Source organism: Pteronotus mesoamericanus, unplaced genomic scaffold (assembly GCF_021234165.1).
Source record: "Pteronotus mesoamericanus isolate MK-2021 breed Mesoamerican mustached bat unplaced genomic scaffold, CSHL_Meso_final contig_78, whole genome shotgun sequence".
Taxonomy (NCBI): Eukaryota; Metazoa; Chordata; class Mammalia; order Chiroptera; family Mormoopidae; genus Pteronotus; species Pteronotus mesoamericanus.
The window spans coordinates 16,917,371-16,927,019 of NW_026555258.1; the positions used below are offsets into that span (position 1 = coordinate 16,917,371).

Genomic DNA, 9,649 nt, shown 5'->3' on the forward strand with positions numbered 1-9,649 from the left:
AAGCCTCCTTTGTGATGAGCCCCGGGGCCATGGCGGCGCGGTGCTCTGCTGCCCTCTAGCGAGGCCTTGGCGATGCACTCCTGCAAGGTCCAGCCAGCTTTTAAGTGGTTCTGAGTTTCTCCAAATGCCTTCCCTGCGTCCCTCCCTCAGCCGTAGGGGACCCGCTGTTCTTGATTAGAAGGTGCAGTTTAGGAATCGAGGACAGGCTCAGAACATCAAGTGTTGTATGCATTCTGACCCAGGTTGGAAGCCTGGTGCAAAAGTGCCTACAAACAGCTCATCACATCCCAACATGCACACATCCTGTCTCAGCACTTTTCTCAAAATCCCTTCTGTGTGGCTCATCTCAGTGCAGTTCGAGGTGGACAGAAACCTGATGAAACCAAACCACACTTAGGTGTGAATGACCAATAGTCCTGAATCCTTTTAAGGTCATTTAGGGGAGCAACTCTTCAGTTACTGGGTTTACAACTGAAAAAGGCAGCCTGTCACTGCTAACAGCACCAGGATTTAGAGCTCAGAGTTCTGGATTTTGGCCTCTCAGCTCGGCCATTTATAGCTCCTTTCTCCGCAGACAGTTTCCTCTGCCTACCTGTTTTCTTGTTTTTTTCATCTGAAAAACAAGAATTATAATTCTTGCCCTAGGATTAAAAAATATATAACAAATTAAGGAACTTCAGAGTTGAAAGGAAATTTAAACATCATCTAGGGATTTTTTTATTTTGCTTTTTTTAAAAAAGATTTTATTTCTTTATTTTTAGAGGAAGGGGAAGGGAGGGAGAAAGATGGGGAGAGAAACATTGATGTGTGAGAATTGAGAGCAACCAGGGACCTGACCTGCAACCCAGGCATGTGCCCTGACCAGGAATCAAACTGGCAACCTTTTGGTTGTGTGATTTTTGCCTAACCCACTGATCCGCCCGGGTCAGGACCTAATTTTGGCTTTTAGAGAAATCTTTGCAATTTATGAATCACTTCCAAATACAGGCCTTTAGACTTACGATAGGGCTATAGCCCGATAAACCCATAGTAAGTTGAAAATACATTGTCTAAAATTCGTTAAATACTACACTGCAGAGTATCGGTTGTTTACCCTCCTGATCCCATGGCTGGCTGGGAACTCTGCTTGCTGCTGTCCCACATCACAACAAAGTGTCCTATTGCATGTCACTAGTTTGGGAAAAGATCAAAATGCAGAATTCAAAGTATGGTTTCTACTGACTGTTTATTGCTTTTGCACTATTATAAAGTTAAAAAAAAAATCCTAAGTTGAATTATTGTATGTCAGGGACCATCTCTCCGTACAATCTCATTGAAATCTCAGAACAACTATATAAAATCATTAATCTCTTTTTACATGAAGGAAACAGGTTAAGAAAAGGGAAACAACTTGCCCAAGACTCTTTGGTATGTTAGTGGCAGAACTAGGGACAAGTCCCCCTTTGCTCTGTTACTCTGCCTTTTAGATCCTTCCTGGTAGAAGGTCCTATAACCCTCACCTGCCACCCTCACCTCCCTGTAACCTACGGGCCTCTGAACTCCCCCCAAAGCCCTAAGATTGTACTTACCTGGCTCCCTAGCAAGACAAGGGGATTCCTCTGCCCGGTGCTCAGCACACTCACAGGCATCTTTGCTGCTTTCATAAGCCGAACCAGGAGAGGGTTAAACAACCATCCTGGCCTTGGATCGGCCTTGGCATTGGAGAAACAGGTGGCCCAATGTTTAACCAGATGCTTTGGGGCTTCTGTCAATTCAGTCAAGAACTCAATCCAGCCCTGTCTTCCCAGAGCTGCGACTTGGCCCCTCCCACCCCTCTGGCCTGGGATTCAAAGAAGCTGGAGCTGCTGGGGAGGGAGAAGGGAGGAGGAAGATCCCAAAACTGGAGGAGTATGCAGGGAGAGTAGGGAGAGCCTGGTCCATGCCCTGCTCAGGTTTGCTGTTTGCCCTTCCCATCCCTGCCTCAGCATCCCCATCTGCACACAGAGGAGGCTGGTCTGGGTGGCCCCTCCTTAAGGGACTGGGTAACACTCCAGAACCCCTAGCTAGGGGTCCCTAGCCTGGGAAAGACTTTCTCCACCAGAGGTGAGGGTGGGTAAATCTTTAACTAGCAGGCCCTGGGCAGGCCGGAGCCTTTCCGGATGGATGGCTGCCGGGGAAGCGGGGGTGGGGGTGGAGGGTGTAAGGTGTGTATAGCCAGTCCCCGTGTGGTGGAAAGGGAGGGCAGTGGGGAGGAAAAGGAGCAAGGCTCGGGCAGAGCTAGCTCCGTGGGCAAAGCAGGATATGGAGGAACGCGGATCCCCCGATGGGTAAGCAGAAGTTCTGGGAGGTGCGAGGAGCCGCCGGGCACAGGGATGGTTTAGCTCGCCTTGCTGCCACAGGGACCCCGCGCGGAGCCTGGAGCAGGGGCCAGAGGGGCCGGAAACGCCCATCCAGGTGGTGCTCAGGTGGGTATAGGTTGGCTAGGATGTGCCCGCGAGAGGAAGGGACCGAGGGAGACATCGGGATGGACCACCCACCCTCCCGTCGGACCCCAGGGTGCGTCCCATGAGCGCTGCCGAGCTGCGTCGAGGGGAACAGAGCGTGCTGCACTGCACAGGGACCAAGACTCTGCAGGTGAGGAATCCCTCCTACCGGCCCCCCAACGCCACCCCAATCCCTAAACGCCCTACCGAAGGGTGCCCCATTCCTACTGCTAGGCCACTTTGTCCAGGCCCCGCCCTCCCTAGGCCCCGCCCCCTTCTCCACTGCCCCCTCCCCCAGGTGAGCCCCCCGGGCGGGGGCCCCGACGTGGCGTTCCGCTTCGGGGCCGTGCTGGACGGGGCGCGCACGCAGGAGGATGTGTTCCGGGCGTGCGGCGTGAGGCGACTCGGGGAGCTGGCGCTGCGCGGGTGAGCGAGGCCCTGGGGGTGCTCCACAACCTTGCACTGCCCTGACCGGGCCGCACCTCGCCCGCCGCCCCGATCCAGCCACACACCCTGCCTCCTGCAGCTTCTCCTGCACCGTCTTCACCTTCGGCCAGACCGGCTCGGGGAAGACCTACACCCTGACTGGGCCTCCCCCTCAGGTGGGCTGAGCGCAAGAAGAGCCCCCCAGGGTCAGGGGTCAGTGGGGAGCTACCAAAGGCACAGACTCCCAGAGGGAAGGGCTTTGGACCATGTAGCTCAGCCCCCTGTATTTGCATAAGGAAACTGAGGCCCAAAGCGGTGAAGACAGGGAGTTCAAATAGCGTCCCTTTTACTGCCTAGCTCTCAGTGTCTTCATCTGTCAAATGGAGGTGGTAGTACTGACTGTGGAAATTAAATGAGATGTCATATGGGAACTTGGCACTGTAACTAAGGGCACTAAGGAAAGCTAGTTACTACTGTGGCAGTGTTTCTGACCCCCAGGGAGAGGGGGTACCCATACCCCCCAGCCTGGCTGGCATCATGCAGAGGACCTTCACCTGGCTGCTAGACCGCGTGCAGCACCTGGGTGCTCCTGTCACCCTGCGTGCCTCCTACCTGGAGATCTACAATGAGCAGGTGAGATCTACAATGAGCAGGATGGCGGCAGGGGCGGGGGGGAACTGACATGAATAGAAATCACGCAACTGAATGATTTCTAGGTGGCAGCAAGACTTCGCAAGGAGCTTGGGCCAAGGGGCAGAACAGGTGGGGGGACTCTGGTCGGTCAGGTCTGAGGGTGGGTGGATACAGAGCCCCTTCCCTCACCCTCCACTCTTATCTCCCAGGTTCAGGACTTGCTGAGCCTGGGGTCCCCCCGGCCACTCCCTGTTCGCTGGAACAAGACCAGGGGCTTCTATGTGGAGCAGCTGCGGGTGGTGGAGTTTGGGAGTCTGGGGGCCCTGATGGAACTTCTGCAAATGGGTTCGTGCTACCTCAGGGGAGCTTCGGGGTACAGGGGAAGCCCATCCTTCTACTGTTCATTCTGAATGCACTCGGGGGCCCCTGGCTGGGGCTGTGGATGATCAGAAATGACCCTTGTGCGGGGTAAGGGTCAGCAAAACAACAATTTAGACACGGTGCATGGACAGCCCCCTAGACCCGCTGCTTCTGCCTTCCACGCTCTTTCTGGGCCCACCCCTCTTTCCAGCCCAGGACCTAGGCCTCAGCCAGGCCTCTTTTTTTTACTCCACAAAGAGGTCTTCCCATCTCAAGGCTCCCTGCTTCCAATCTGTGCTTCTCCAGACAGCAAACCACATCCCCCTTCCCCTCCAGACCCTCCAGACTCTTCCAATGTCCTGCAGGCCAAGGTCATAACTCTTAGTCTAGCTTATAGGGCTCTGTTCCAGTATTTACTGAGCACCCACTCTGTGACAGGCATTGGGGATACTGGGCTCCTGCCCAGCCGAGCGTTATTCCAGCTGATCTCTCTGCTCCCTCTCCCTCCCTGCACACAGCAATAGGAGAGATGTTTATGAAGTGTGGATCGGACTAGCATCTTTCCGCTCAGTTCTCTCTATTGCCCTCTCACCTGTTCGTGCTGGAGCCAGAACCCCACCCCCTCCTTCTCCTTTCCACCCGCTGTGCCTTTGCACAGGCTGGGCGCTCCCCCACCAGGAGGCCTCTGCTCCTTCTCCGTCCCTGGTGACCACCTGCTTTCCTGCCAGGTCCAGCTCCTGACGCTTTTCCCCTCCAGGTCTTAGCCGTCGAAGGAGCTCAGCTCACACCCTGAACCAGGCCTCCAGCCGAAGCCATGCCCTGCTCACGATCTATATCAGCCGCCAAACTGTGAGTGCCCCAGCTTGGGGAAGAGGCCGGCCCAGGGCCGCTCAGCAAGGGTCCGCCTCTGGGTGTAGAAACAACCTGGGTGTGCGCAGGAAGTCATGGTGGAAACCAAGGCCCCTTCAAGCCCTGGTCCCCCCATTCCTGCAGATGCCTCCCGTGGATCCCGGGGAACACCCTGTTGGTGGGAAGCTGTGCTTTGTAGACCTGGCTGGCAGCGAGAAGGTAGCAGCCACCGGATCCCGTGGGGAGCTGATGCTTGAGGCCAACAGCATCAACCGCAGCCTGCTGGCCCTGGGTGAGACCTGGGGTCCAGGTCTGACTCCCTGAGTCCCTCCTCTTGCCTGACCTGTAGCTGCCCACAAGGTGGGGGCGGGGGAGGGGAATAAGAGGAGCAGTGGAACCAGAGGGGTTGTAGCACAGGAAGAGCTGAGAGCCGGGAGCCACAGGCCTCCTCCTGGCCTTGGCTTGCCGTTGACTTGTGCCTCTCCTCTTAGAACCTTGTTGATGAGCCTAGAAACTTCATAAACTTTATTCTGTGAGAATAAAGCTAACTTGGGAGGTAGACTCACTCAAGTGCAGAGTATGAACCACCAGACGTTCAGCCTGTCCCTTGTGCAGCTGGGCAGGCTGAGGCCTAATGAGAGGAGGGGACCTAACCTGACCTGTCTTCCTGTCTCCACCCCAGAGGGCATGGTGGGGAGACCTCCGGGAGCTCCTCTCCACTCAGTCCACGTGTCAGACACTCCCTGAGCCCCCTCAAGTGCCAGGCGCTTTTCTGGGCATTGCGGGAGTGGGTGGAGGTCCCTGCTTTACATGGACCAGCTGCGTGGACTTGGGCCAGGGGTGTAACCTGGCTGGGCCTCGCTCTCCCCACCCAGGTCACTGCATCTCCCTGCTGTTGGACCCACGGCGGAAGCAAAGCCACATCCCCTTTCGAGACAGCAAGCTCACCAAGCTGCTGGCAGACTCACTGGGGGGGCGTGGGGTCACCCTCATGGTACCTGAGGGGGGCTGGCAGGGAAGAGTGGGCCCCAAGGGAGGGGTTCCCAGAGAGGAACACCCAGGATCTTCCTACCCAGGTTGCCTGCGTGTCCCCCTCAGCCCAGTGCCTTCCCGAGACTCTCAGCACCCTGCGATACGCCAGCCGAGCTCAGCGGGTCACCACTCGGCCACAGGCCCCCAAGGTGAATGGAGGGAGACACAGGCAGACGAACAGCGGGGACCATGGCTGGAACCAGGCAGTAGTTGGAGCCGGAGTTGGTGTCATGGTTGAAATCTGAGATTGAGTCAGAGTTAGGATTTGAGTTGAAATCTCGATAATAGAGTGGGGTCAAGGTCATGGTCAGGGTTATGGCAGGTCTGCGGTTGGAGTCTGATTTGGGATATGACTCAGGGTCTAGTATGGATCCCAGCTGGTATCATGATTAAGTTTGAGTTAAGTTGGGATCTGATGTGGAGTCTTGTTTGGGGTCAGGATCTGAACCGGGGTTTGAACAGGACTGAGTTTTGGGTTGGCCTTGGGGCAGGGTCCAGCTTACAATGGGCCCCCCAGACGTGCAGCTGAGACTAGAGGCACTTGGATGCAATTAGGACAAGGTGCCCCCTCCAGGCGCATGTAGCCCCGCGCCAGGGTGCAAGGCCGGTGGATGAAGCATGGGCTGGTTTTAAGGCTCCCCTCACTCCCCACTCCTGGAAGCCCTTGTGAAGTGCACACCTTTCACAACCACAAACGGCAGCTCTGGACCTTGTTCTCTACAGTCCCCTGTGGCGCAGCAGCCCCAGCGTTTGGAGACTGAGATATTGCAGCTCCAGGAAGAGAACCATCTCCTTCGGTCCCAACTGGGCCAGATGGACCTCAAGGGTATGAGCTGCGTGGGGGCGGGGAGGGGCCGTGGGGTGTGGAGAGGGTCTGGGCTCCTGTGGATCCGGCCATTGCCGCCTTCCCTGCAGTCTCTGGATTCAGTGGTACCCGAGTGGCTTGGGCCCAGCGGAACCTCTACGGGATGCTCCAGGAGTTCATGCTGGAGAATGAGAGGCTCAGGTAGGGCCCAGCCAGCGGACTCAGTGCCTGCCCTGCACTGCTGGGCTGCTCCTGCCAAGCTGCCTCCCTCCCCGGTCCCTCACTCCCTCTGCCTCCATCCATCTGCTGGGGTTCGTACTGCACTGCGATGGGGGGCTGACTGATACCCCCACCAGCCCTGCTTCCTGTCCCTGACCTGGGGCCTGTTCTTCCCAGGAAAGAAAAGCGCCAGCTGCAGAGCAGCCGGGACCTGGCCCGGGATGAGCAGCGCATGCTGGCCCAGCAGGTCCACGAGCTGGAGCGGTGAGCACGGCCACCAGCCCAGAGACAGGCCTAGGGACCAAGGGCAGGTGGGAAAGGGGTAGGTTAATGGAATGGTTAAACGTCTGACCTCTGGGTCCAGACCACCGGGGTTCCAATTCCAGCTCTGCCACCTCCTGGCTGTGTGGCCTTGGGTGAGTCACCTCTCACTGCCTGGGTTTCCTCATCTGTAAAGTGGGGATGGTACAGTGCAAAAAGTATACGAAATTGTGGTAAATTTCAGATCAAACGCGTCCACGTGTAAAGCATTGCGAACAGTGCCCGGCATGTAGTCGGCGCTCCAGGAGCATTTGTTAAGGCGGGGGACACGGGGGCCAGGCTGGCGGTTGGGTGGAGGGCTGCAGGCACAGACCCCGCTGTTCTCTCCAGGCGCCTCCTCTCCACCTGCTCCCTTCACCAGCCCAGCCCTGGCCCAGCCCCACCGTGTCCCTGTGTGATGGTGCCAGCTCCCTCCTGCCATGTGAGTCCCTACCCAGCCTGAACGGGGAGGGGCAGGGACAACAGGGAGCCTCTGACACACCCTCTTACAGGCGCTGCCGCCCCTGTGCTCCTGCCCCTGCTGCCACCTCTGCCCCCTGTGCCGAGCACCGCTGGCCCACTGGGCCTGCCCACGGAGGGAGCTCCACCTGCCCCAGGTAGGCCAGGCCCAGGTAGGGCTGAGGGAAGTCCAGGAGAGCTGGAGACCTTGATCCAGGGGGTCAGTTGAGGAGGCTCCAGAGCTCCAGGGCCTCCAGGAGCCCCAGGCTGGGTCATGGGGGCCAGGGGCTGGCTTAGGGCTCCTTCTGCTCAGCGTTAGAGTTGCTGTTTGCCTCGCCCCCTGCTCCTCCCCATCTGGCCTTCTTTTAGGAACTCACTCTGCTGTTTGCTTATCCATTCATTCACTTACATATGACTCACATGTGCATTTGCTTACCCATGTGTTCACCCACATGCTCACTGACTTTCCTCCAAGCTCTTTGATACAGACCAGACAAGGTTCCTGCCCTCAGGGAGTTCCTCGTCGCCAGAGAGTACATGACCAGGGCCGCCTGGCTGTTCCCCCAGAAAAAGTGACCAAGACCCCGCCCCTTTATGCCCATGTGACATTCTAGGTGCCCAAGGGGGCAGGCGTGGCAGGAACGGTGGTGTCGTGCTCAGCACCAGGGAAGTGGGGCACAGAGAGTCAGGACTGAGGTCACCCAGGGTTGGCTCTGGTCTTCCCTGCAGGTGTTTGGCCCTAAGGCCCCAGATGGCATGACCCCGCCGGCCCGGCCCCCACCCTGGGCACCCCCATGCAGCCCTGGCTCTGCCAAGTGCCCCAGAGAGAGGTGGGCCTGGCCCTGGGGGACTGGGGTGGGTGGGGGAGGAGGCCTGGGAACCCGAAGACTCACCTGCACCGCTCAACGCACCCTGGCCCAGGGCTCACAGCGACTGGACTCAGACCCGAGTCCTGGCGGAGATCCTTACCGAGGAGGAGGTGGTACCTTCTGCACCTCCCCTGCCTGTGGGGCCCCCGAGCACGTCGCCAGTGCTGAGAGGTGAGGCAGGGGAAGAAGGAGGAGCCCCTAGTGTTTTCCATGATCTTAGGCCCGAACCCACCTGCTCCAGACCTTGGTCTTTCCATTTCTGAAACAGGGTATGTGTTGAGCAGTAGTTTCTAAGACCTCTTTAGTTTCCAAACTCAGAATTCTCTTCCTAGGGCCACCTTCATGCCCAGATGTGTACCCGAGCCCGTGGTGCATGGGGGAGGGGGACATTGAGTGGGTACCCCCTGAGGCTCCCCCAGAGGATGCTGGGACCTGATGAGCCCAGGATAGTGCAGGCCTCAAGCGGCACCATGCCCCTCAGGTGGGGCCACAGTGCCAAACCTGGCCCGGAGACTGGAGGCTCTCAGAGACCAGATCAGCAGCTCCCTGCGACGTGGCCGGAGCCAGCCACCCTCCCATGAGAGCACACACAGTCCTAGCCGGGTCCTTCCTCCCTGCTGAGGGAAAATGGAAGCCCAGGAGACCACCGCGTGACCTTGGCCTGGGCTCTTTGCTCTGGGGCTTCAGCCTCCCCATCGATTAAATGGGAGTAGCAGCTGCTGGTGCATTCTGCAGCCTGGCTGGGCAAGGACGGTTCCTGGGGGCCAGCGGGTGAAGGCTGGAGGGCAGTTTCAGGGAGCAAAGGGAGGGTACCACCCCAATCTATGAGAAATGAGACTGGATTCAGGAGAAACTGGCAGTGGGTGATGGAATATGCATACCAATAAAGAGTCCTCAGCTCCAAGTCTGGTTGGTCCTGTCCTTTGGGAAGTCACTTCCCACAGGGACATCCTAGAAGAGAGGAGTTCTTGGGGGACTGTGAGGAAGAGGAGGCCAGGATTCTTGGCAGAAGTGTGTATCCGCTTCTGATGCTGGAGCCTGGGGGAAGCTGTGAGCCTTCCCCAGAATGGTGGAAATCAGGAATATTCCAGATTTCCATCTCATTTCATGTATTGCACGCATTGTAATTGAGCAACTATTACGTGCCACTGGGACACCATGGGGAAATCGAATGGTGAGCAGCTCCAGGAAGGAGACCTGAAGGAAACTGATTTGGCTTCGACCCGGGGCAGGTG

General features: G+C 57.6%; 1 protein-coding gene across 1 annotated transcript; it reads left to right on the forward strand.

Moving 5' to 3' along the window:
* The first annotated feature begins 2,280 nt into the window (after positions 1–2,280).
* On the forward strand, positions 2,281–8,995 carry KIF12 (kinesin family member 12). The gene is made up of 20 exons (XM_054584915.1): positions 2,281–2,306; positions 2,379–2,444; positions 2,535–2,613; positions 2,761–2,888; positions 2,989–3,064; positions 3,387–3,521; positions 3,731–3,866; positions 4,639–4,730; positions 4,875–5,022; positions 5,606–5,724; positions 5,807–5,911; positions 6,486–6,588; positions 6,678–6,768; positions 6,964–7,050; positions 7,438–7,528; positions 7,599–7,703; positions 8,275–8,375; positions 8,467–8,585; positions 8,747–8,768; positions 8,896–8,995. Exons 1-20 carry the CDS (start codon positions 2,281–2,283, stop codon positions 8,993–8,995), a joined length of 1,929 nt encoding a protein of 642 aa, XP_054440890.1.
* Positions 8,996–9,649: the final 654 nt, after the last annotated feature.